Source organism: Peromyscus maniculatus, chromosome 13 (genome assembly GCF_049852395.1).
Source record: "Peromyscus maniculatus bairdii isolate BWxNUB_F1_BW_parent chromosome 13, HU_Pman_BW_mat_3.1, whole genome shotgun sequence".
Classification (NCBI taxonomy): domain Eukaryota; kingdom Metazoa; phylum Chordata; class Mammalia; order Rodentia; family Cricetidae; genus Peromyscus; species Peromyscus maniculatus.
Window position 1 is genome coordinate 40,203,671 of NC_134864.1, and position 25,768 is coordinate 40,229,438.

A 25,768-nucleotide genomic window follows, 5' to 3' on the forward strand; every position below is an offset into this window, starting at 1 on the left:
CAGGAGCTCATCTAGAGCCCTGGAGGAAGTTCTTCCTACTCTCCTCTCACTGTCTCCCTCCCAGGGCGACTACAGTCCAGGCCTTTTGCTTTGAACGGGTTGTAGAACATGGATATTCTTTAGAAAGTAACATCCAGAAGAAGGCTTGTCCTGTTGTTCCACAGCATTCTGGGGCCTGTGTCTGTCTCGAGGGGCAGGGCCCGGGCTCTGGCACTTTCGTCCCCAAGTCCAAGCAGACAGCTCTGCCTTTCTTGCACACCCCCTTTTTAGAGAAGCGCCCATGCCGAGCCCTAAGCATTGCATGGTGAGCAGCGTGGGTGTGTCTCACACCCAGATGCTCCAAGGATGTGCTGTCCCTTAACCACCCCGGGGAGCCTGGCACACAGCCCCTGTAGGAGCCTGCTAGGGGTTGGTTATAGGGGGTGGGTGGGAGGAGATGCTGGGCCGTTACCTCTTGGTGTTGGCGTAGGGCGCCTTCCCGCCCAGGGCCATCCAGAAGTTGGCTGGCTCCTGTCCCTCCACGACTACTTGTTTCTCTGTCCGCGAGATGGTATCAGCAACCATCTTGGCCATCTCCCGCTCATCCCCACTACATCCCTGGGGAAAGGGGGGGTGGTGTCAGTTCTTGTGAGGAAGACCAACCTTGGTGCCATCCACCTCCCCACCCTCCTGCTCCATTCTGCTGGAGCTCCTGGGTCTGAGAGGGTCCTTCTGGATCAGGGTGCCAAGCATACCCACGAGGGACCGGTCTTACTGGTCTCTCTCCTTAACGGTCTAAAGATTAGCAGAGGAGATGAGGGAATGTATCCCACTCAGAGGGAGAAAGACAGCACAAGAGATAAGCAGGCAGAGATCTGAGTACGAGCAGACGGGTGCCTCACAGGTAAGGAACAAGACAGGCCCATTCGGACCGAGAACCAGAGGCATAGAAAGACCAGAGCTACGCAAGGGAGACTCTCGGGCTACCACAGTAGACCTGTGAGTGAGACCCAGTCATCTGAAGTCTCCCACCTTTGTCCTGATCCATTCTGTGGCTGAGGGGTTCCCTAGGACCCCCTTCATGTCATGGTGTCACGCGGACATGAGAAGGGAAGCCTGTGGCCCCTCACACACCTTCCCACACCACAGGTAGCAGCAGGATGGCGTCTTGAGTATGAAGACATCATTGGAGTTGAGGGAGGTGGCCCGGGCTGTAACCTCAAAAGCTTTGGTGTTATTGGCACTGGTCCCCCGGACCTGGAACAGCCTTGTGGAGGGCACGGGCTCCAAGTTGTTCTCTCGGGAAGTGCCTCCCTGCAGGCACAAGGCGAAGGCAGGAAGACAGCATGTGTAAAGGTGACTTGTAGACACAGAGCACCCAGAGAGGGAGAAGGGTGAGGAGCCGGCCCCAAACAGCTTTGATCTGGATACTGTGCTGCTCAAAAGGTTTCGGGGCCTCTCCGATGCCTCTGCGTCAAACCCAGGTCCTCTGCTGGCCCTTAAAGGCCCATGAAGTATGAAATGAAGACACAAACTATCTCTGGGCTGTCGGTCTCTCCTTCCATAAGCCCTCGGGGCAGAGGCCCCTGCATAGTAAGACCTCATTTTACCTCCGTACAGCTCTCTAGTCTCCCCAAATGTCTAGAGGTTCTCTGAACTCCTTCCCGCCATGAATTCTCTGCCTGCTCCCTGCTTCCTGCATTTCTGCCGCCCACTGAAGTCAGATTCCATCCCTGGCATTTAACTACCCAGTGCTTTGAGCTGGGAGTTCACCACCTAGACAGAGCCACATGACTGTCCCCTCCCAACAAGTATTCTCCTGTCCTGTCTCGCTTCATTTCCTGAGTTGCAAAGGACTGTGTGCTTAGAAGGTTCACCATAATCAGAGTATTGCTTAAACAGCTGCACAAGATGCCCAGATCATTTTCTCGGGCAGGTACAGCAAATATAGCTACCCCCCCCCCAAAAAAAAAAAACCTCCTTTTTCATGTAGCAGAGATTGAGAAGGGTAAATAACATTTGTACCCAGCTCTATACCTCTAAAGCAAACATGTTGGTTTCTGTCACCAAGTTTATACATGACAAGCATCCTCTCCTCGGAGGAGCAAGCTCTGCCCCAGCCGCATGCCCAGCCCAGTGTACCACCCCTTCCCCATCTCCTGGATGTCTGCTCTCAGTTCAGCAGCAGCACCTGATAAACCACCATGCGCCCCTTGAAGATAGACATGAGGTGAGGGGGCTCCTTGCCCATTGGGACCCGGATCTGAACTGGTTCATCGTTGTACTTCTGGTCCAGGATGACGGCTTGATAAGCCGAGGCCGCAATTTCATCCTGGCTGGCCTGGCTGCCCTGGGAATAAGCAAGGAGAAGGGTTGGGGTCCTGAGTTTGATCCTATCCTCTGCCTCCACTATATTCCAACCCCATTTTAAGTGTTTTGTTTGTTTGTTTGTTTGTTTGTGAAAGGGTTTCTCTGTGAAGCAGTCTTGGCTGTCCTGGAACTGACTCTGTAGACCAGGCTGGCCTCGAACTCACAGACATATGCCTGCCTCTGTCTCCTGTGGCCTTTGCTACATAGAATAGTCTAACATGGAATTCACAGAGATCTACATGCCTCTGCATGTGCCACCGCACTAGGCCTCACCCATTTTTGGTTTTCTTTTTTTGTGTTTGGTTTGTTTGTTTTGAGACAGGGTTTCTTTGTGGAGCTTTTGGAGTCTGTCCTGGAATTCACTTTGTAGTCCAGGCTGGCCTTGAACTCACAGACATCTGCTTGCTTCTGCCTCCTGAGTGCTGGGATTAAAGGCATGCACTACCACTGCCCAGCCTTATTTTGCTTTTTAATACAAGATTTCTCTGTGTAACAGTCCTGGATGTCCTGGAACTTGTTTTGTAGACCAAGCTGGCCTTGAATTTACAGAGACATGCCTGCTTCTGCCTCTGTCTCCTAAGTGCTGGGATTAAAGGTATGCACCACCACTGCCTGGCCCATTTATTTATTTATTTATTTATTTATTTATTTATTTATTTATTTATTTATTTATTTATTTATTTATTTTGGTTTTTCGAGACAGGGTTTCTCTGTGTAGCTTTGTGCCTTTCCTGGAACTCGCTTTGTAGACCAGGCTGGCCTCGATCTCACAGAGATCCGCCTGGCTCTGTCTCCCGAGTACTGGGATTAAAGGCGTGTTTTATGCATCCCAGCCTGACCTGGAGTGTGCTCTATAGACACCTGATCCTCCTTTTTCCACCTCCTGAGTGCTGGGATTACAGGCATTTGGCCACCACACCAGGTTAGCTGTAAGGCTGCGGACTGAACCTAGGGTTTTGTGTATGTTGGCCAAGCGCTCCCCCAACTGAGCTGCGTCCCCAGCCATCCCCACATCTGGCCTGGCTGGACCCATAACCTTCCCATCAAGCCCATACTGAACACAATCAAAACCTAACCCCATAGACCTGTGCAGCAGGTGGGCTGGGAAAACTGAGCGGCTGTGCTGCAGGTGGATGGGAGAGCTGCTGCAGGTGGGCTGAGGAGACTGAGCAGCTGTGCAGCAGGTGGGCTGGGGAAACTGAGCAGCTGTGCTGCAGGTGGATGGGAGAGCTGCTGCAGGAGGGCTGGGGAGACTGAGCAGCTGTGCAGCAGGTGGGCTGGGGAAACTGAGCAGCTGTGCTGCAGGTGGATGGGAGAGCTGCTGCAGGTGGGCTGGGGAGACTGAGCGGCTGTGCTGCAGGTGGACTGGGGAGACTGAGCGGCTGTGCTGCAGGTGGATGGGAGAGCTGCTGCAGGTGGATGGGAGAGCTGCTGCAGGTGGATGGGAGAGCTGCTGCAGGTGGGCTGGGGAGACTAAGCAGCTGTGCTGCAGGTGGGCTGGGGAGACTGAGCGGCTGTGCTGCAGGTGGGCTGAGGAGACTGAGCAGCTGTGCAGCAGGTGGGCTGGGGAAACTGAGCAGCTGTGCTGCAGGTGGATGGGAGAGCTGCTGCAGGTGGGCTGAGACTGAGCAGCTGTGCTGCAGGTGGGGTGGGCAGGGCCTCACCTGCCAGATATACAACAAGTAGTGCTCCTTCTCGCCTATGAGGTAGGTGTAGAGCAGCAGGTAGCAGTCGCCACCGTAGAAATGGCCCAGCCACTTGGAATCCACGGGCACCAGCTCTAAGTTCTCGATGCGCCACACCTGGGAGCAGAGTCAGTCCTGTATGAGGTCCAGGCTGGGTTCCACGCCCCCTTTCCCACCAGCCTGCCCTCCGTCCCTCACTCACCTGCACTTCCCCACTCCCGTCATCCACCATCTTCTGCTGGGCAGCCACTTGAGGCTGGACGTGCATGGACGTAGCGTCAAACTTCACCTGTTCCACCTTGGCTGGGGAGACGAGGACACCAACTGTCTGTCACTAGCAGAGGCGCCCCACGTCCTCTCTACAGCCCTGAGTGCTGGGTGGTATTTGTAGACCCACGCGATAAAGTCAGACAGACTCAGCTGTCTCTCCAAGGTCACGCAGCGGGAGAACAGTAGAGCTAAGTGCCGGTTCCATGCCCCTAAGGCCCTGACCCAGTCAGGGGCTCCAGGGAAGCCACCGAGGACAGGGAGGGTCAAGAGCAGAGCTCATTTAGTCTGATTCCCGGTAGCATTCAGACTTCAAGCACTGCCTTGCCTGCCCCCAGCTTGGCAGGAAGCCCTCGGTGATGGAGGCTGGTGCCATCCTGACATGGGAACTCCTCCCCCAGCGTCTGGCACAAGCTTTGCCCTCAAGCACATAGCCTGGTGAGAAGTGGGTTCCCAGGGAGGCTCAACCCCGTCCCACATGGGAGACAAGTTTTAGCTCCCCCTTTTATGATAACTCTTGAGCTTCTTTGGTCCCCTGGGCTCTCTCTCTCAGTACCCGCCAGGGAGCGGTTCTCACCCACGGAGCCCACTGTGTAGGTTTTGCCCAGGCCTGAGGTCTGATTGGGCACTGTCCACTTCTGGAAGAGCTGCTGGAAGATGGCTGACTCGGCCCCGTCATTCTGCACCTCAACCTGTGTGCTCGGTGGGTACTGCTTGGCCTTGATGAAGTTCTGGGAAAACAAGGGGGGCCACTGGAGGCTACCACCTCCTGTCTGTAGTCTTCACACCCCCATGCCAGCCAAAGCCAGATCCACCTGGCTCCGACCCTGAACATGCCCAGCTGACCCCAATGCTGACCCCACACTTAACCCTACCACCCTACTCCAGTCAAGGCCAAACCTGATAGTGCCTCAAACCTAACACTCTAGCCTCAACCCTGAATCTAATATTGACCCCATACCTAACTCTGATCCCAACAGATCTGGCCCCTAGCTTAACTACACCTCCTCAGTTCTAATTCGAGTGCCCACTCCAACTCAGGGCTGACTGCAGACACAAACCCTGACCCGGCCCTGGCCCCAAGCCCACTCAGTCCACTTTGGAGGAAGACTAGCCATTCCCTTCTCTAAGCCAAGCTCTTGAGTGGGGGAGTAACACCCAGTACCCTGGGGAGGCTCAGGATGGGCTGGTGGTCAGCTCGCTCATATGCTGAGAACCAGGAAGCTGGTGGCCTTATGATCCTCAGCCCCCAACAACTGGGTCCCTCCTCCCCGAGCCCTACCCTCCCAGAATCTTCCTTGGACTCTGCCTGGTGCTTTGGGGTGTCCTGAGACCTTTTCTGCTGCTGCTGCTACACCAGAAATTCTCAACCTTTGGGTCGAGACCCCTTTGGAGTCCCATATCATATCCTGCATATCAAATATTTATATATATTTTTTATTTATTTATTATGTACACAGTGTTCTGTTTGTATGTATGTCTGCACACCAGAAGAGGGCACCAGATCTCATTATAGATGGTTGTGAGCCACCATGTGGTTACTGGGAATTGAACTCAGGACCTCTGGAAGAGCAGCCAGTGCTCTTAACCTCTGAGCCACCTCTCCAGCCCTCAAATATTTATATTATGATTCATAACAGTAGCAAAACTACAGTTATGATGTAGCAACTAAATAATTTCATGCTGGGGGGGGGGCGGTCACCACAACATGAGGAGCTGTATTAAAGGGTCACAGTATTAGGAAGCTTGAGAACCACTGTGCTAGACTGTCTCCTTACCAGGGCCTGGTTCATGGCTCCGCTCCTCTCCTGCTGGTTGGCATTTTTCCCCTTCCACACAAAGATCTTCAGGCCTCCCTGGTCCAGGATGTAGCAGTCCTAGAGTAAGGAGAGAAAAGAGACTAAATGAGCTTGTGGTGTTGGGGGACGGTGCCAATGTCCCCCCCTCTGTCTGCTTCAGTACGTTCTAGGTGTCCCTTGCTTGGGGTCCTCCAGACCCTTCTCACCTCGTGGCTGAGCAGGTCCTGCGTGAGGGGCCGTGTAGCAACTTCCCGAACCACGAGTTTTCCTTCCGAGTCGGACACGCTGCAGGACAAGACAGGGCATGGAGAGGAGGTGCCACAGCCGGAAGAACACCCTACCCCAGGATGGCCCCAGCACCCAGGAAGGCCCCAGCCCAGCACTCACTGGTACAGCTTGAGGGCAGCCTTAACGGCTGGCTCCACCACGGAGTCAGAAATCGCTGCCTTCAGTTCCTTGCGCTGGCCGAGCACGTGGTTCATAATCGCCATCAGCTGTGGGGAGTCCCCTTCCTTCTCGCCATCCACCACACCCACGTAGGTGCGCCCGCCCCGTTCCTGGTCTCGGATCTCTTTGGCCAAGGTCATGCCCTGCAGAAAGGTCACGGATGACCCACCAAGGTTGGCAGCAGATAGGGGCGTAGCGTTCACCACCCTGAACTCTGCTGGGCAAACCCCACCCACGCCAGCCTGCAGATCTACAAAGGGATGGAGGCAAGGCTTTCCAGGTGTGTGGGGAAACGGTAGGAAGCCATGGGAAAGGAGATTTCCTCACAGGTGGGCAAGGGGTGGGGGTGGGGGGACAGGGGTGCTTTGGGATGGTCTTGCTGGGCCTTAGTTTCGACGTTGTTGGGAATCTGTAGTTTCACTTCATGGTTTTACGCAAAAGTTGCCCCTCCAAAACGTTAGCACTATACTCAGTCTGCCCAAAGCACACACGCTCACGTTACACACACAAATTCACATTTACACATTTACCTATACACAAACACATTCACACACGCACACAGCTCAGTTCCATGGAAGCTCACACAAGCGTGAGTATGCACACATCGTCCCATGGGTGCGAGCTTTCATGTACACGCACACTGTAGCTCATTGTTTTTTTAGCTCAAAGCCCCTCCCTTCGTGGGCGCTCTGAGTCCCTTGGCCCTTGTGGAGTGTCATACCTGTGCTTCTGTCTCCAGCCTAGCTCTTGGGTCTCATCATAGGACAGCCCCTCTTCAGAAGTGCCCTCTGTTTCTCCCTGAGGTCTTCCCCATATCAGCAACTGGCCCTCCACTGTTCTACCGTTCTCAAGCATAAGGCTTTGGGTCCTCATCCCATACAAAGTGAAACGCAGATTCCACCTGGTCCTCTGCCCAGCCCATTTCTACTCAGAAATCACATAAGCTTCATTGGCTAGGTGTTCCTAGCAAAAGACCTAACCCTTTTTCTCGACCTGCTGGCCACACATGCTGCCTGTGAGACCTGCTGCCTGACCTGCTGCCTGCTCATTATGTTCCTACAGAGCTGAAGGACTCCCCACCAGCCCACCTTCCTGCCCCCGGGCCTTTGCCTCACCCCATCTGCTCCCCAAAGCCTCCCTGCATCCCTAGCACCACATTCCTCCACTAATCATTCCTCTGGATCTCCCTTTCCTATCTGGCTGGAAGATGACCAGCTTCTGGGCAGAGCAAGGGCAAGGCTCTACCCACTTCATCCATCCCTAGATACCCAAGGCCCGAGCATGGGATCTGCCACATGACAGGGACCTATTCCACCTCAAGGGTTAGTCATAAGTGGGCACAGCAGCATGCCTCTTCATGTGCATGAAGACCCGGGTCTACTTTCACACATACCTAGAAGTGCCAGAGAGAAGCCTATGGGGTGGGGGTAGTTGGGGGGGAGGGGCAGAGGTCTGACTGCGGCTGGTGATGCTGAGGCTGCTGAAGCAGGTGGGGCATGCTGAATTACAGAGATGAGGTGCCCTGTCAGGGTTACCCGAAGTCTCTCCATGCGGTTACTCTCTGGTCCATTCCACTGGATGATAAGCTTCCCAAGGTCCAGCAGGAAGACATCCCCTCTGTTGAAACTCTTCCAGGACATCTCCACCTAGAGGGCGGGCACAGGGAGGTCCAGAGCCCACTGAGAGCCTCATCAGCATCATCTCTAGCCACCCTCAACTTCACTCAGCCCTGCTCAGTTCCTAGCCAGAGTCCTGGCAAGCCATGCCCACCTCTCCAGCCACCACATTCCTCTTGCCCTTGACATGCAACAGTCGCTGGACATCGCTGGAATTCGTTTCCACATGCTTCATGCCGGAAGCCACGCCCCCTTTCCGGATCCTGGGAAAGAAAGGAAAGCTGACTCAAGGGCATTGGGTCAGGAGGTATGCCAAGGTCCTGAGCTGCCTGGGGCCCTCTGAGGCCCCAACTGGGACAGGCTGAGGCAAAAAGGTGCAGACACCAAAGTTACACTTGTCATCGATATCCTGCAAGTGCTTGGTTGGCCTGTAGCATGCATGCAACGTAGGTCTTCCTGCCCCTTACCCTAGCTCCCTACCCTGCAGAGAGGTCTGCAGAGTTAATCATGGTAATCTGGAGAGAAGAAAATGGGAATAAGGCCAGGGCCCCCGCCACAGGGCACTGAGATGGAAGAAGGGAAAGATGCCCCTCAAATGCCCAGAGAATGACATCAGGTTGTGTTACAGGCAGACAAGATCAAGACCAAAAGGGGAGGGACCAGGGCTGACTGGAGAGCTTCAGTCTCCTAAAAGGAAAGAGCAACTCAGCTCTGGAGAAGCAGGTGTTTCCATGAGAAAAGCCAGCCCGACAGAGATTCAGACGTTTCTAGAAAAGGTAGAAGGCGTGGGTTGTTAGTGAAAGACCTGACTGGAGAAGAGGGAGCAGCCATGAGGGGCAGAGCTCGGTGGGACAGCCTGAGGGGCAGGATTTGGTATGAGAGGCACTGAGCAATCCACGTAGACAGACGGGAGCTGAGGTACAGAACTCACCAGCCATAGTCACGGGATTTTAGAAGAACCCAAGGGATAAGTCAAGCCAAAGTAGACTCAGAGGGACAAGGGCCCAGGTCGGAGCAACAGCAGAAATAAGGGGTGAGGGGTAAAACAGTGGAGAAAAATCAGCAAAAGCCATATCCCCGGAGCGTCAGGCTGTCTCCCTGGCCCAGGTCACCTCCCACTGTTCAGAGTCTCTCACACTGTAGGTCCTGTCTCTGGGTGGCCCTATCTCTTCGGACCAACCCCCATGTCTTGGGGTCCTCCCCAGCCCCATTGCACCCCTCCCTACACAAGGCCTTGCTTGAAGTAGCCTCGGAAAGTCTCGCTCTCATTGCCTTGGACCTCGCGGTGCTGGACGGCCCGGCCCTTCAGGTAATCATCCATCTGTGTTGTGTAGATGGCAGCTGCCCCCTGCTCATCCTGGGATGAATCCTGGCCGATCCAGTAGTGGATATCGTAGGTCAGGGTGCTGCTGGTCTTGTGGATCTGAGGGAGGCGGAGCATCTGTGTAGTGAGACCTGGGTTCCCATGGTCCCCTCTCCCATTCTGCGTGGTCTCCCACATACTCGGACCCTGGGCCACAGGGGAGTCTGGTGCAAGGAGGCCTCTGGCCTGCTGTCAAGAGCCCTGAATTGTGGCCCAGCTCAGTCACTGACTCCACTGATAGAAAACACGAGGTGGCGCCCCCTTCTCTGGACCTTGTTCTCATCTTGAAAATAACTCGCGTGGACTGATTCGTATGGACTATCGGAGGCCAGTAAGGTGGGCAAACTTACAACGGTCCCTTGTGGTCTGTGAGGGACAGGGTTCCCATGGGTGCTCTACACTGTCCATGCTCCAGTCTCTTCTGTAAAATGGTGTGTGATGTTTACATGAAATCTGCAAAATCCTCTCTTATGCTTAAAAAATTATGTGTATATTGTATGTGTGTGTGCACACACACGCATATGCTACGTGTGTTTAAGAACAGTTATAGGCATGCCCTGGTGTATGCTTGTGGAGGTCAGAACAACTTTTGGGAGTTGGTTCTCTCCTTTTTTTTTTTTTTTTTTTTTTGGTTTTTCAAGACAGGGTTTCTCTGTGTAGCTTTGCGCCTTTCCTGGAACTCCCTCTGTAGTCGAGGCTGGACTCGAACTCACAGAGATCCACCTGCCTCTGCCTCCCAAGTGCTGGGATTAAAGGTATGCGCCACCACCACCTGGCTTGGTTCTCTCCTTCTGCTGCACCTCAGGTTTTGAACTCAGGGGGTCAGACACTTACTCTTGCTGAGCCATCTCCCTGGCTCAAGAATTAGCTTTGTTGTTATTGTTGTTGCTATTGTTTTTTGATACAGGGTTTCATGTAGCCCACGCTGGGCAGGAATATTCTGGAGTGGAGGATGACTGCCCATGATTTCCTACCTCCGGGGTGCTGAAATTACTGGCTGTACGCCAATGCACCCATCAGGCAGGGCTGAGAACAAACGCAGGGCCTCCTGGATGCCAGATCAGTAGTCTACATCCCAGGTGTCTCTTAGACTTTATGTCATCTCTAGACGATTCACAATACCAATACCAGGCAGGCGGCTGTCAGAATAGTTACTATACTGTACTGTTTATAAACTAGTGACGAGAAAAAAAATCTATATAACCATTCGCTACAGGTTCAATTAAATTTTTTAAATTTTGTGTATATATGTATGTATGCATGTACATATGTGTGTACGTATGTGTATATGTGTGTATACTTGTGCATATCAGATCTCCCTGGAGGTGGAATTACAGGCAGTTGTAGCCAACCCACGCAGGTGCTGTGCTGGGAACCGAACTCAGGTCCTCTACAAGAGCAGTGTGCACTCTTAACTGAAGAGCCATCTCTCTAGGCCCCCAGATGCATTTTTTCCCCAAATATTTTTGATCCATAGTTAATTGAATCCACAGATAGCCTGTGGACACAAATACTACTGCATACAAAATGATTGTGTAAATACATCAATAAGCTGCTTCAATCTGTGACACATGGCTCAGCTTTTCACTTATAGTTAATTGTTAAATATATATCTTCAAAATTTAGAAGCGAGGTAGGCAAGAGAACTCATTGGGTAAAAAGCACTTGCAATCGAGCTTGGCCACTTGAGTTTGATTCCTGGGACCCACATGACAGAAAAGGGGGACTGTCTCTGAGGGGCCACAGTAGCACCATGGTGGGCTTCTCCCAGCCCCAGCCTTACTAGGCCTGAGTTTCGGTTAAGTTTCAATTTCTGTTTAGGTCTCAGTTCTGTTTCAGTTTCAGTTTCTGATAAGGCAGGAGATATTGTAGACCAGGCACTTAACAGCCCCGGCCAATCAGAAACATCAGAGTGTGGCTGCTGCTTGCTTGGCCAATCATGCTCAGGATGACCTCATCCCCTCCTGGTTGTCTATAAAAGAAGCCTGTGCGACCTTCTCTGGGGGTCATCGCCATTTTGTTGTGTGGCTGACCCCTCCCTGCATTGCAGGAATTCTTCTCTCGAGAAATAAACGCTCTTGCCTTTGCTTATATGAGTGGTGGTCTTTCCTGGGGTGGACTGCGGACCCTAACTCCTGCAAATTATCCTGCAACCACATGTACATCTTGGCATATGTGCAACCATACGTATATGCACATGCGCTGGCGCACAGATTCACAAAATGAATGAATGAAACTTAAGTAAGTGTAAGTTTGAAAAACTTTAAAAATTAGAAGCAAATCACTATAAGAAAAGCACAGGTGTCTTTAGTAGTGTAGGTGGTGCCAGAGTGTGCAAATATCAGGAAGGAGTATGAAGATGGCTATGGGTTTTAGAGAGGGGGCCAGGGCTGTTGAAATGGCTCAGGAGGTAAGAATGCCTGCCACTGTGGCTGATGACTTGAACTCAATCCCTGGGGACCCACATGGTAGAAGCAGAGAACTGACTCCCCCAAGTCATCCTTTCAACTCCACACCCTCTCCATGGTGTTCATAAACACACACACACACACAAATATATATATATATATATATATATATATATATATATATATATATATATATATATATATAGTAACAATTAAAGGTGGACCGACTCAGAAGGGTCCCCCAAGGCTGAATGGGTTCGTGAGCACCTGGACACTCTTTTAAACACTGCTTGGTGAAGCCAGACCACCTCTCAGCACAGCCCCCGGCCCCTAGTTTCTTCCCTAATACCCAGCAGGCTTTGCTCTCTGATAAGCCCCGCCCCCGGTCCCGCCCCCACCCCACCCCCACCCCCCCGCCTGACCCACTTACAGCCAGGACTACATAGCAGTCACCATCGAAGAAGCTTCCAATGGAATTGGAAGGAACAGGCACCATCTGCATAGCCTGAGGAGAGAAAGAGGTCACGGTGGGCGTGGTGACAAACGTGTAGTCCCGCCTACCCAGGAAGCCACAGCACTGCCCGGGTTTAGCCATACTAGGCTGTTGTGTGTCCTGCCAATCATGTGGCTCTACTACGTTTGGGATCAATACAGTGGCCTCCCAGGAACAGGACCCCATCAGCTTGCCTAAGAAGGAGAGAACTGACCCAGGTAAGAAAGAGGTCACAGGAGCTGCCAGAACCACCAGGGAGGGAAGCTGACCAGCAGATGTGGAGGAGGATGGAGGTTGAGGATGCAGGGTCCAGCAAGGCTTGGGTGTTGCTTAGCAATAGAGTCCTTACTAGGTGTGGCCCTCAGTGCCATCCCCAGCATCACAAAATACCCCAAATCAAAAAGATCCGGGCCCAGGAATGGCAGGTGGGGAAAAGGGAGAGGGGGAGGAAAAAATGGGGGAGCCAGCCGGAGAGGAAATGGAGCAGAGGACAGGGTTAACAAGGACAGGGATGTGGGAGACGGCTAAAGGCAGATGAGGAAGAAAAGGAGAAAAGAGGAGGGGGGACCAGCGGTAGAACCGGCTGCAGGTGGAACCCGCAGCTCCCTACGGTGTGCAGGACATGGCTGGAGGAGACTGGGCGATGCCAGGCTTCCTCCACCCTCCTGAATCCCTGAAGTCCCCTCCAGACAGGACTTACCTCGATCCTCCATATCTGTATCCCTGGGGTGGTGGTGTTGAGAGAGCCTTGGACTTGGGCAGTCAGTTTGGTCATGGTGATGAGCCTAGGGGAGAAGGCACGGGAAAGCCATGGCCATGGAGCTGGGAGTGCCCCGTCTCAGGTGGAGGCCACAGACTTGAGGCGGAAGGGAAGCTGTCTCCCCACTGGGGGTCTTAACCACTAGAGTCCAGTCTCCAGCCTTCCCACCAGCTTTGATGGCGACCCTCTTTCTTTAAATGCCCACATTGGCTCCCTTAGTACCAGTTACATAGCCCGGCACTTAAAAGACACCCCTCCCTCCATGTTTCTGAAACAAGGTCTTGCTCTGTAGCCCAGGCTGTCCTGTGTGCTACCACACCCAGTTTAAGCCTCTTCTTTCGCTTCAATCTCCCTGTAGGCTTTTTAAGACAAGGTCCCGTATAGCCCAGGCTGGCCTTGAACTCACTATTTCAGATTGCAGATATGTAACACTAAGCCCGATTTTATGCAAAGAAACTCAAACCAGACGAAATACAAAAGGGGCCAGGGAGATAACTGAGTTGGTAAAGTGCTTGCCCAGGGTTCACATTAAAAAGCTTCAAGTGGTGCTGTGTGCTGGTAATCCCAGCACCGTGGAGGCGGAGACTAACGTATCCCTGTCTTGGCCAATGGCCTGGCTGATGGTAAGCTTTAGGCCAGTGGGTGACCCTGTCTGGGAAAAAAAAGGCAGGGTGGCAGCAGGGAGAAGCAAGATGGCACACACACATACATACACACACATACACACACATACACACACACACATACACACATTGTACACACACACATACACATACACACACAACACACACATACACACACACACACATACACACACATACACACACACACACACACACACAGGAAAAAAAAAAGAAAGAAAATTGTCCTTGAAGTTCATAGCGGCTCTATTCCGCAAGAGTGTCAAAAGTGGAACCATGAGGTTGGGGATTTAGCTCAGTGGTAGAGTGCTTGCCTAGCAATCGCAAGGACCTGGGTTTGGTGCTCAGCTCCGGGGGAAAAAAAAAGTGGAACCACAGCTTGGTCTACATAGTGAGTTCAGGACAGCCTGTCTCAGAAAAAAAAAAAAAAAAAAGAGGGGTTGGGTGTGTGTGTGTGTGACTACCACAAATGTCCATCAGTAAACGAAACAGGAAGTACTGTATCCACACAAAGGAACACTAGTGAGTCATATGGTGGAGTACAGTAATGACACACGCCCCCAACACAAACTGTGCTAAGAGAAAGGAGCCAGTCATATAAAAGAATACATATTAAATCATCCCATTTACATGACCAAGTCAGACAGGCAAATCCGTAGGGCAGAGACTGTGGTTACTAGGTTTGGGGAAGAGGAACAGGGCATTAGTGGGCACAGAGTTGCCCACTGGGATGATAAGAAAGTGCTGGAACTGGAGAGTGGAGAGAGCCACATGGCATTGTGAATGTGTTCAATGTCACAGTCACCTGGATAAAATGGGGACTGGGGCTGTAGCTCTGTGGCAGAGAGCTTGTTTAGCACACACAAGGACTAGAGTCTCATCCCCAGCTCCTAAATAAATAAATAGAATAAAATGACCTGGTGTGGTGATAAACAACTGTAATCCTAGATAGATAGATAGATAGATAGATAGATAGATAGACAGACAGATAGATAGAATAAATAGAATAAAATGACCTGGTGTGGTGATAAACAACTATAATCCCAGCACTGGGAAGAAGGGCTGAAACAGAGGATAATTTATGGTCAAACCAGACTGGGCTATTCTATAGATGGATGGATGGATGGATGGATGGATGGTTGGATGGATAGATGGATAGATGGATGGTTGGATGGATGGATGGATGGATGGTTGGATGGATGGATGGATGGATGGATGTCCATCTTTTGAGTAAACCATAATAATACAGAGAGCATGCCTGTCCCTCACCAGGCTCCACCAATATCCTCCATTCACTGTTATTGTTGCCCAGAATATTTTAAGGTTTATTTGTTTTATTTTATGTGTATGGGTATTTTGTTTTGTTTTGTTTTGTTTTGTTTTTTCGAGACAGGGTTTCTCTGTGTAGCTTTGCACCTTTGCTGGAACTCGCTTTGTAGCCCAGGCTGGCCTCGAACTCACAGAGATCCGCCTGGCTCTGCCTCCCGAGTGCTGGGATTAAACACGTGTGCCACCACTGCCTGGCATGTATGGGTATTTTGCCTGCAGGTATATGCATATCCCCTGGAACTGGAGTTATAGACAGCTGTGCACTGCTATGTGGCACTGGAAATCGAACCTGGGTCCTCTAGAGAAGCAGCCAGTGCTCTTAAGCACAGAGTCATCTCTTCAGCCCCCCACAATATTTTTTGTTTCTTTTGTTTTGGGCGATAGGGTTTCCCTGTGTAACCCTGGCTGTCCTGGATCTCACTCTGTAGACCAGGCTGGCCTGGAGCTCAGAGATCTGCCTCCCTCTGCCTCCCAAGTGCTTGGGTTTAAAGGCGTGCGCCACCACGCCCAGCTGTTCCTGCAAGGGCAGGGACCATTTCTGTGGCTTGCACCAAATCCCCTGCATTACATTGGGTGTGGTGTGGAACACCTGTAATCCTGGCACTCAGGTGGAGACAGGAAGAGCAGGAGTTGGAGGTCATCGTTGGCTACATAGCAAGCTTGAGGCCAGCTTGGGCTACGTAAGATGCTTTCCAATAAGAATTAGGTGTTAGCAAAATGGCTCAAATGGAATGAGACAATACCCAGAGTTCATTCTCTGACTGCCACATCTGTGCTGTGCATGCACATGCCTACACATATACACACTATCAATCCGTCAATGTCATTTTGAAAAAAATAATTAAATCTCCAGCTTTTATTACAATACCAGCTCTCTGTTGGATGGGTGAATGAGCAAAGGAAAGCAAGGAAGGAATAAGGAGAAAGGGGAGGTTTGGATGGATGGATGGATGGATGGATGGATGGATGGATGGATGGATGGGTGGATGGATGGGTGGATGGATGGATAGGTGGATGGATGGATGAATGGATGGGTGGGTGGGTGGGTGGGTGGATGGATGGATGGATGGATGGATGGATGGATGGATGGATGGATGGATGACAGGCAGAGAGAGCCTTCCACCACTGTTAACCACCCTCCATCCACTGGGCTCGAAGCAGCCTCCCCTTCCCCAGCTGTCCCTAGCACTGCTTCTTTCTGTTTGGACCTGCAGCTGTGTTTGTTCCAGCTGCTGGCCAGAGTCACCTGGGAGCTTTTCAAAAACACTGATGCTCCTGAGCTCAGAGCCTGCATCCCTAGGGGTTCTGATTTAATTAGGCCAGAGTGGGACTTAGGGCTTGGGTACTCTCTTTCTGCCAGAGATGAGGCCTGAGGCCTTTGAAAACTGGCCAGGATCCTGCCGTGAGCTGCAGTGCGAACCACTTGTCCCTGGTTATTCTCATGCCGTTTCTCAACCCTCTTCACCAGGACGACGGCCACCCATTCTCCCAAGCTGAGTAGGAGTTAGTCACCCTCCGTGACTGCTCCTTGGCCTAGTGACTAACAAACGCAAGGTCAGCTGCCCCACATTGACAGCTCCATCTCTCCAGCTAATCTCTCTGTGCACTTTGACTTTGAGTCATGTCTTGGATAATAAACAGCTTGGCCTTTACCTCTTGTAGACTCCCTTTTCTGAGCCCTGCAGGGTGGATTATCTTACGATGTTCTGCCCACTCTGGTCAGCCCGCCCCTTGGTGAGCCAGACCACCTATCCATCTTGGGCTGCTTGCTGTGTTGGCAGGAGCCCATGGGCCTGACTCCATTTGATACCCCTATCGGCATGGCCTCCAACATCATGTATTCCTTAGCATGAAGGGTTCCCCAGACACACACACACACACACACACACACACACACACACACACACACACACACAATTCTGTTGGTTCAGCAAGACCAACTTGAATACAAAGCACAGGATTTCCTGTTTTATTCCCCCGCCATCTTTGTTACAATTACCCTTTTCTTAAGACTCTCTTCTTAAGAGGAATGTGGGTCATGGGTGAGCGAGGAGCAGAGCTCTACCAGATGGACTGTCCTGGAGCAAATTGGCAGCAGGATGAACTCATGTGAGACACGGGGGTGTTTGTTATCACCAGGGAGGGGATATAGGCTTGCTGCCTCTCCCTGGAGAAAAGTGGGGGCCTCCTACCCCCTGCCTCAACAACCTAAACAGAGAGGACAGCCTCCTCGGCCAAGTGGGGATGGCTGGTGCTAAGAGGTGGCCAGTCCAACCCCATGGGTACCTCTAGCTGCTTCTACACCTACCCAAGTTGGTCAGCGCAAACTCCTCTCACTGACCCCAGACAAACCCCTCAGCTCTCCCATCTCCCCTAAACTTCAGGGAGGACCAGAGGGCCCTCATTCCCCAGCCTGCCCACAAGGAACCTGAGGTGGATATGTCCCTCAGCTTGAACTCACTGGCGCACCCCTGGTCCCCACCCTTCTATGGCCCCAGCCCTAAGAGGACACTTGTCACCCAGAGAACCAAAAGTCTGTGTAGAATTTTTGTGTAGAATCTCGGACACCTCCCCCTCCTTCCCTTCTGTCCCAGCAGTCTGTCCACCATCACCCTTCTGGCTCTCTGCCTTCTAGAAGAGGAGCCTGGCTGCTGCCCTGGTCCCCGGGCTACACCTCCTCCCCCACCCCCCACCCTCCACCCCTTCATACCGCTTTCCCACCTTTTCCTACTCTTCCAGACTCAATCCGGACGCACTCCTACAGAAAGCCTTCCCAGAATTCTTAGGCTGTCAGGGAGTCCTTTCTCAGGGTTCCACTGTGTCCCAGACTGATGCCCTTCTCAGCCCTGACCGGTCACACAGTGACAAAGAGACCCATATATAAGTCTAAAGTCCTCAAGCTCCACGACCTACACAGGTGGGATTTTTTTTTTTAATGGTAGCGGTTTCTTGTTTTGTTTTTTGAGACCAAAAATCTCACTCTATAGCCCAGGCTGGCCTCAAACATATAGCAATCCTCCTGCTTCAGCCTCCCAAGTGCTCAGATTGCACACATGAATCATCACCCATGCTTGGAGCTGCCAGCTCATTGCCCATAGTAGTAGATTAGATACACTACTACCCCACACACAGCTGGAAGACTGGAGCAGGGAATGGAAGGAGTACCTGATTGGGTGTTAGAGAGATTTAGGGTCTTCTGGCCTCCAGCCATCTATCCTTCCTTATCAACTGCCCTATTATCCTTGGGGTGCAACTTCAGGGAACCCCAGGGTGCTGCTATGAGTCTTAGTTCCCAGTGGGCAGCTCCTAACTGGACAGGAGTGTGCTAAGACAGTGGGTTAGGTCGCTCTTCCTTACACAAAGGATATTCTCCTGCTAACCGGGGCCCGGGAGCCCACCAGAAGCAGATACTCCCAACCTCCAAGTGACAGGAGGATTCCTGAGCAGATGACCTTGGACAGAGTGAGTCCCAAAATTCTGGGCAGGCTAGGCTTTCATGGCCGGCTCCGTTAAAATAGACCATGGTGACTAGGGAAACAGAGGGGTCACTTCTAGGACAGGAGTGATATCCAGGCCTGACAAAGGCCTCCAGCCCTGGAGCCTCCAACTCCTGCCTCTCCCCTCCCTCTGGTTTCAATCACTGGATTCCTGGTGGCTGCCGCTTCAACCCCAGCATCCATGGGACCTGAAGTCCCAAGAGAGTCAGGGGAACAGTGACGCAAAGAAACTCTTTCAGAGAAGGAAGAAATGAGCAAAGAAATGAGCAGCGAGAGAACTGATACAGTTAAGGAGACTAATAATTGCAGCTTTCTCAAGACTGTCCTGATTTTAACTCTAGAAATCTGAACCCCAGGATTCACCTCAACCCCAGGCAATCTGCACAAGTGCCACCCAATATAAAGTGAGGGTGAGTTACAGGGGGGAAGGCCAGTGAAGTTCCTTCATTGAAGGCCCAGGACAGCATGCTGGCTGCTGCTTCTTCTTCCAGAATCTCAGAATGCCTTACCTCATCCCCAAACCTGCACCAACGTGCTCCAGACAGCCCAGGCTGCCAGAGAGAAGCAAGGACCCTATCCCCTCCCCCCACCTGTGGTCCCCATGGGTCCCCACCCAATTGCTTTACCTGTCCGGGAGAGGCAGCCACCACCTGGGAGATCTTAGGAAGTTGTGGCAAGCCTGCTGCAGGAGAGCGACCTTTGTCCTCACCCCCCCTCCTAGGAACTTCCTTCACCATATAAGGGAAGATAGGGCCCCAGAGAGGGAGAGGGAGAGGGAGAGAATGGATGAGGGGGTGGGGTAGTAGGTGCCCAGGTCCCTGGGAACCTAGAGCCCAGCAACAGCCTGACAGCCAGAGCTGGTGTGTGCCCCGCCCTTGGCCCTTGGCCCCGGAACTCGAGGGATGGGGTGCACTTCCTTTCAGGACCTGGGCTCTCCCTGCAGGTGGACAGCCCCTACTAGAGCAGGCCACAGGTGCCTGGGCCATTCTTCCTTCCCACCAAGAGGGGAACTCAGCTGTCTGCTATCCTGCCCTAGAGGCATAGCCAAGGGGTGGGGGTGGGGGACGATTCCTGGGGCCTTGCAGTTGGAACTTAGGCACTCAGGCCAGGGTTCACGTTTGGGGCCCCCTTGGGGCAGAGAGGGCCCCTGACACCCCTCCAGGCGGGCCTCTTCTACTCAGCGTGATCCTCCTCGCTCAGTGGGCACAAGTGCCCTTCCAGTCCTCCCCCTTCCTGAGCCACAGGCTCCACCTGGAGGTTTTATGAGTTGCCATAAACCAGTGCCTTTGAACTCTGCTCTGTGGCCTTCTCCCAGAAGCCAAGGACCTCCACCTCCCTGCCCTGGACCTGGGGATCTGCCTGGCTGCCTTCTGCTGTAGGACTCACTTGGAGCCCAGCTTTAGCTTAAGCTGGAAAGGGTGGCCTGACCCCACCCCCACCCCCTCCACCCCCCCCCCCTCCTGCTGCCTCTGGAACTGTTGCCCCGGAATCTTGGTCCTTTAGGGAGGGCAAATAAAGAGGGTGGGATGAAGGAGGTCCTCCCCTTGACCTTCCCAAGAGCTCTGGAGACTGAATTGTGTGTGTGTGTGTGTGTGTGTGTGTGTGTGTGTGTGAGAGAGAGAGAGAGAGAGAGAGAGAGAGAGAGAGAGAGAGACAGAGAGAGAGGGAGAGAGGGAGAGAGGGAGAGAGGGAGAGGGAGAGGGAGAGAGAGAGAGAGAGAGAGAGAGAGAGAGAGAGAGAGAGCGAGAGAGAGCACGAGAGCGAGAGAGAGCGAGAGCCCATGCACAGCCCGGGAAGAGAGTAAACATACAGCAGGTGCTGTTTTATTTTGAAATAATGGAGCACCCTTTCTTGTGAATGAAAAGGAGTGTGTGTCCACTCAGTCATAAGCAAAACGGGAAGGAAAAAAAAACTCCAGGATGGATAGTTACCCATTAGTCAGTATTCATAATCTATTTTGAAATATCTCAGATATTTCTGGTGTGTGTGTTTACATATCTACTGTAAGCATACATCTTCAATGGCATATGTGTGTATACTTTTTACCAGCACATACACCTTTTAGGTTTATGTATTCATTTTTATGTGTATGGCTGTTTTGCCTGAATGTATGTCTGTGTACTGTGTGTGCGGCGCCTGTGGAGGCCAAAAGAGGGTGTGGAATCCTCTGGAACTGGAGTTAGGGATGCTTGTTAGCCACCATGTGGGGGCTGGAAACGGAACTAGATCCTCTGGAAGAGCAGCCAATGCTTTTGGTGGCTGATCCATCTCTCCAGCCACACAAATACCTTTTAAAACCATTAATTATTATTATTATTATTATCATTATCGTCATAATTGTTATTATTGTATGTGGAGGTCCGAGTACAACTTTCGGAAGTGAGTTCTCTCCTTGCACTGTGGGTTCCAGGACCAGATATCAAGTCTTCAGGCTTGTGTGATGAGTGCCTCTACCTCCTCAGCCATCCTACCGGCCCGCATACATTTGGGTTCTATCTTCTTTTTCAGCCTCCTCACAGGACAGCCTGATGACAGCAAAGTTCCTGTTAACAAGTCTCTCAGGATTGGCTCTTCAATCTCTGTCCTGCTATTCTCCTTGCTAAACGTTTGCCGTTAGACTCCATCCATGATCAGTGTGGGTGTGGGCTCAGTGATGCAGCGACCCAGCACACACTATGTGCAAGACCCTGCCGTCAGTGCCCATATTACACCAAAAAAAAAAAAAAGAAAGAAAGAAAAAGAAAAAAAGAAGAAAGAAAAAAGAATTTCTAAAAGCACCAGCTGTGGTTGTCCATGCCAGTAAGATTTGCTAAAGGAGGCTGAGGCAGGAGGATTACAAAGTCAAGGCCTGTCTGGGCTATACATTTAGCCAAGTGGTAGTGGCTTCATGCCTTTAGTCAGTCCAAGCACTCAGGAGGCAGACACAGGCAGATCTCTGTGAGTTCAAGGCCAGCCTGGTCTACATAGCAAGTTCCAGGACAGCCAGGGATATAGACAGAGAAACCCTGTCTTGAAAAACCAAAAAAGAAAAAGAAAAAAAAAATCAACCACAGGGCCATGCTCTGCAACCCTGCAGGACCGAAATTTATAATCCCCACAACTTATTCTCTCAAGTACTTTAAATATAGGCACGTGCAACCAGACCCAACAGAGAATACATGCTTTTTAAAGTTGTTTTATGCTGGGGGCCTGGAGAGATGGCTCAGCAGTTAAGAGTACTGACTGCTTTTTCCAGAGGTCCTGAGTTCAATTCCCAGCAACCACATGGTGGCTCACAACCATCTATAGTGGGATTTGATGCCCTCTTCTGGTGTGCAGGCATACGTGCAGAGCACCCATACATAAACTATAAATAAATAAATAAATAAATATATATTTTTTAAGTTGTTTTATGCCTGGAGAGATGGCCCAGTGGTTAAAAACCATTGGCTGCTCAGGCAGAGGACTCTGACTTGGTTCCCAGCAAAGACACAACAACTCACAACCCTTTGTGACTTCGATTGCAGGGAATCTGATGCCCTCCTTTGATTTCTGGGGGTACCAGCTACATGCATGATGCAAATACATACATGCAGGTAAAACCTCCTACCTCATATACACAAAATAAATAAATCTAAAACAAATTGTTTCAAAGTGTTGGAGATGTAGCTCAGTGATTAACTGTGGGCTTGAAATGTGAAAAGCCTTGGATGCAATGCCAAATAAATACATAACTTTCTAATTCTTGTTATGATAAATGTCAACCATATAGAAAAGTGTGACAACAATCTGTGGGTTAAGGAGTTAGCATATTTGCCATCTGTATATGATGTGTATAAACATATATTTGAAAGTAAGCTTCATTAAATATCATTACTCTGCAGCTAATGATTATCACTTTCTGCTCTGTAGCTCAAATATGAACTTCATAACTGAGAGTCTGCACCAGAATTTATAACATCATCATCTCTGTGGTCCATAGTCCACTGATTATCTGCACACTGACCTTATCAGCCTTTTTATATGGAATCAGATCAAGAACCATTATTTCCTTCAGCTGTCCTGTCTCCTCAGCGTTTTTTAATCTAGAAAACTTCCTCTGCCTTCTCCTGTGACATTAGCTTACCTAGGTCAAGAGAACCATTTGACAGGGTGTTTGCCTCATGGACCGGCCCTAATTTTTCCTTATGGTATTATTTATTCATGCTTTAGAAACAATAACAAAACCCCAAACACACAGGATCTCCTGGAGCCCAAGCTGGCCTCAAACTTGCTTTGTAACCAAGGATGATCTTGAACTTCTGACTCTCCCACCTCTGCCTCTCCAGTGCTGGGATCACAGGTGTGCACCACGTCTATTTTTTTAAGGAGGTGCTGGGATTGAACTTGAGGTTCTGTAAATGCTAGGCAAACACTATAATAACTGAGCTACCTCCCCAAGCCCTACTAATGCTTTTTTTTCCTAGGGTCAAAGTTCAGGTTTATTTATTATTTTATAGAGACAGAATCTCACTCAGTAGCTGGGCTGACTTTGAACTCATGATTCTCGTGTGTCAGCCATGAAGCATGTGCCCAGCTTGCTTTAAAAAAAAAAAAAAAGTCATGTCTTTATATTGGGTGTGATGATGCATGCTTGTAATTTTTAACACTTTGGAGGTAGAAGCAGAAAAATCAGAAGTTCAAGGCCATCCTCAGCTGCATAGTGAATTCAAGGCCGCTTGGGCTATGTGAGAGCCTGTCACAAACAAACAAAACATCGAGTTTTAGGCATTATATTGTTATTATTATTTTTTGTTTTCCTACCATTTCTTAAAGCCTAAAGTGGATTCCAATTAAACACTTTCTTCAGAAATTCTTTAGAGGTCTGGCTTCTCAAAGAAAACCATCATTAAGGATCACATCACTGGGGAATCTTCCTAAGGTGAGATGCCAATCCAATAGGTCTGGGTGGAGCCAGAGGATCTGCGTCGCTAACAAGTTCCCAGGGGATGATGATTCAGCTGGTCCTTGAATGAGTCTATTCTTTCAGCACAAGGTCAAAGGTGATGACACGGAATTGCATCAGAGGATGCTCAATGTCAAGCTATTCCAGCGCAAGCAAGGTCATGTCTGATGCTTAGCTTGCAGCAGGAGGTTTCCTTTCTTTCTTTTTTTTCTTTTTCTTTCTTTCTTTCTTTTTTTTTTTTTTTTGTTATTTTGTTTTTTTGAGACAGGGTTCCTCTGCAGACCAGGCTGGCCTTGAACTTACAGAGATCTGCCTGGCTCTGCCTCCTGAGTGCTGGGATTAAAGGCATGTGCCACCACCGCCGGCATTGTAATTAATTTTGTAAAAATTGCAGGGCTGCTGATTAAACACAGGGCTTTGTGTACGGTAGGCAGACACTAAACTAACCCCCCGCCCCCAGACTTCTTCTTTCCTTTCTTCTCCCTCCCTTCTTCTTTGCAAAATGTAAAAAAAAAAAAAAAAAAAAAAGTACTTTCTTACTGGGGAAGGGTGTTATGGATGCACCAGTGGGAACCCCCAGCTGGCCAGACCGGGGCATCCCACCCGTGAGGGAAAACACGCTGGGCAGATGCAGTGGGAGAGGGAGCAGCGGTGCGCGGAAAGTCATTCGTACCCAGGCGCTGCAGCATCCACGTGGAGAGTTTATTATAATAGAGAGATGAAGAGAAAGATAGGAAACGAGAAAGACCAGGAAGAAAGAGAAAGCGGAGGTGTGCACACTTCGTGGGAATGAAGAGAGAAAGAGAGACAGGGAGAAAGGAGGAAGAGGAGGAGTTTTTCCTGAAAATGAGGCTTTTATGTCAGGACACGGGTGGGAATCTCGGGGGGTGGGGGGTGGGGGGGGTCAGAATATTAACGAAGGGGAGTTATGGATGCATCATGTTCTAGCTTGTAAATCCCTATCCTTCTAGGTTTTTTTGTTTTGTTTTGGTTTGGTTTTTGGTTTTTCAAGACAAGATTTCTTTAAGGGTGTAATAGCCCTAGAACTCACTTTGTAGACCAGGCTGGCCTCGAACTTACAGAGGTTCACCCGCCTCTGCCTCTCGAGTGCTGGGATTAAAGGTGTGTGCCACCACACCTGTCTTGTTTTTTATGACCATATAGCATTTTCTGGTGTATACCAAGGTCTACTTAACTAGTCCCTTATTGGTCAACGCAGGTTGTCTCAAGTATTTACTATAAACACTTGAATTATTATAAGCACTTGAGCGATTATAAACAATGATGCTACTTACTCACAGCAGATTTACAAGTGTTACACATGTCACCCACAGGATAAATACCTAAAGGTAGGATTGCTCAGATGCAAAGCTATCTACATTGTAAAAAACGTTTTTTTTTTTTTGTTTTTTTTTTTTTTCAGCCAGTTGTGGTGGAGCACACCTGTAATACCAGCACCTGGGTAGTGTGTAGCTAGAGTTTTCCTGCCTTGCCCACAGTCAGGACAAATCTTTGTCACCCGCCAGTCCCACAGCCGCTCAGACCCAACCAAGTAAACAGAGACTTATATTGCTTACAAACTGTATGGCCGTGGCAGGCTTCTTGCTAACTGTTCTTTTATCTTAAATTAATCCATTTCCATAAATCTATATCTTGCCACGTGGCTGGTGGCTTACCGGCATCTTCACATGCTGGTGGTCATGGCGGCGGCTGCAGTGTCTCTCCGCCTCAGCCTTCTGCTTCCCACAATTCTCCTCTCTCCTTGTCCCACCTACTTCCTGCCTGGCCACTGGCCAATCAGTGTTTTATTTATTGACCAATCAGAGCAATTTGACATACAGACCGTCCCACAGCAGTAGTGGATGCTAGAACATCAAAGATCAAAGTTGGGCCTGGGGATGTCACCCAGCGGAGAGAGTGCTTACCTGTCAGCTGTAAAATTCTGGATCCAGTCCGTATCATGATATAAACTGGACAAGGTGGCACACAGGAGGTGGAAGCAGGAAGCTGGGGAGATGGTTCAGAGGTTGAGAGCATATGGCTGGGCAATGCCGGCGCAGGCCTTTAATCCCAACACTGGGAGGCAGAGGCAGGCAGATCTCTGTGAGTTCGAGACCAGCCTGGGCTACAGAGTGAGTTTCAGGATAGCCAGGGCTACACAGAGAAACCTTGTCTTAAAAAAAAGAAAGA

At 50.6% G+C, this 25,768-nt stretch overlaps 1 protein-coding gene across 2 annotated transcripts in view; it reads right to left on the minus strand.

Annotated features, from left to right (window-relative positions):
* Vil1 (villin 1) overlaps positions 1 to 25,335 on the minus strand; it is a 37,721-nt gene extending 12,386 nt beyond the window's left edge. The window contains exons 1-15 of one of the 2 annotated variants that reach the window (XM_042260121.2): positions 25,255 to 25,335; positions 13,128 to 13,212; positions 12,365 to 12,439; positions 9,390 to 9,586; positions 8,318 to 8,426; positions 8,083 to 8,193; positions 6,488 to 6,690; positions 6,307 to 6,385; positions 6,080 to 6,178; positions 4,879 to 5,032; positions 4,237 to 4,337; positions 4,014 to 4,151; positions 2,171 to 2,329; positions 1,114 to 1,293; positions 452 to 597 (exon numbers count right to left, since the gene is read on the minus strand). In XM_042260121.2, coding sequence (XP_042116055.1) covers positions 452 to 597; positions 1,114 to 1,293; positions 2,171 to 2,329; positions 4,014 to 4,151; positions 4,237 to 4,337; positions 4,879 to 5,032; positions 6,080 to 6,178; positions 6,307 to 6,385; positions 6,488 to 6,690; positions 8,083 to 8,193; positions 8,318 to 8,426; positions 9,390 to 9,586; positions 12,365 to 12,439; positions 13,128 to 13,202 — 1,826 coding nt within the window. In that variant the 5' untranslated portion in view covers positions 13,203 to 13,212; positions 25,255 to 25,335. Of the gene's footprint in view, positions 1 to 451; positions 598 to 1,113; positions 1,294 to 2,170; positions 2,330 to 4,013; positions 4,152 to 4,236; positions 4,338 to 4,878; positions 5,033 to 6,079; positions 6,179 to 6,306; positions 6,386 to 6,487; positions 6,691 to 8,082; positions 8,194 to 8,317; positions 8,427 to 9,389; positions 9,587 to 12,364; positions 12,440 to 13,127; positions 13,213 to 19,280; positions 19,416 to 25,254 lie in introns of those variants that run through there. The other variant, XM_076550108.1, reaches the window with a different exon arrangement.
* Between the last annotated feature and the right edge of the window lie 433 nt (positions 25,336 to 25,768).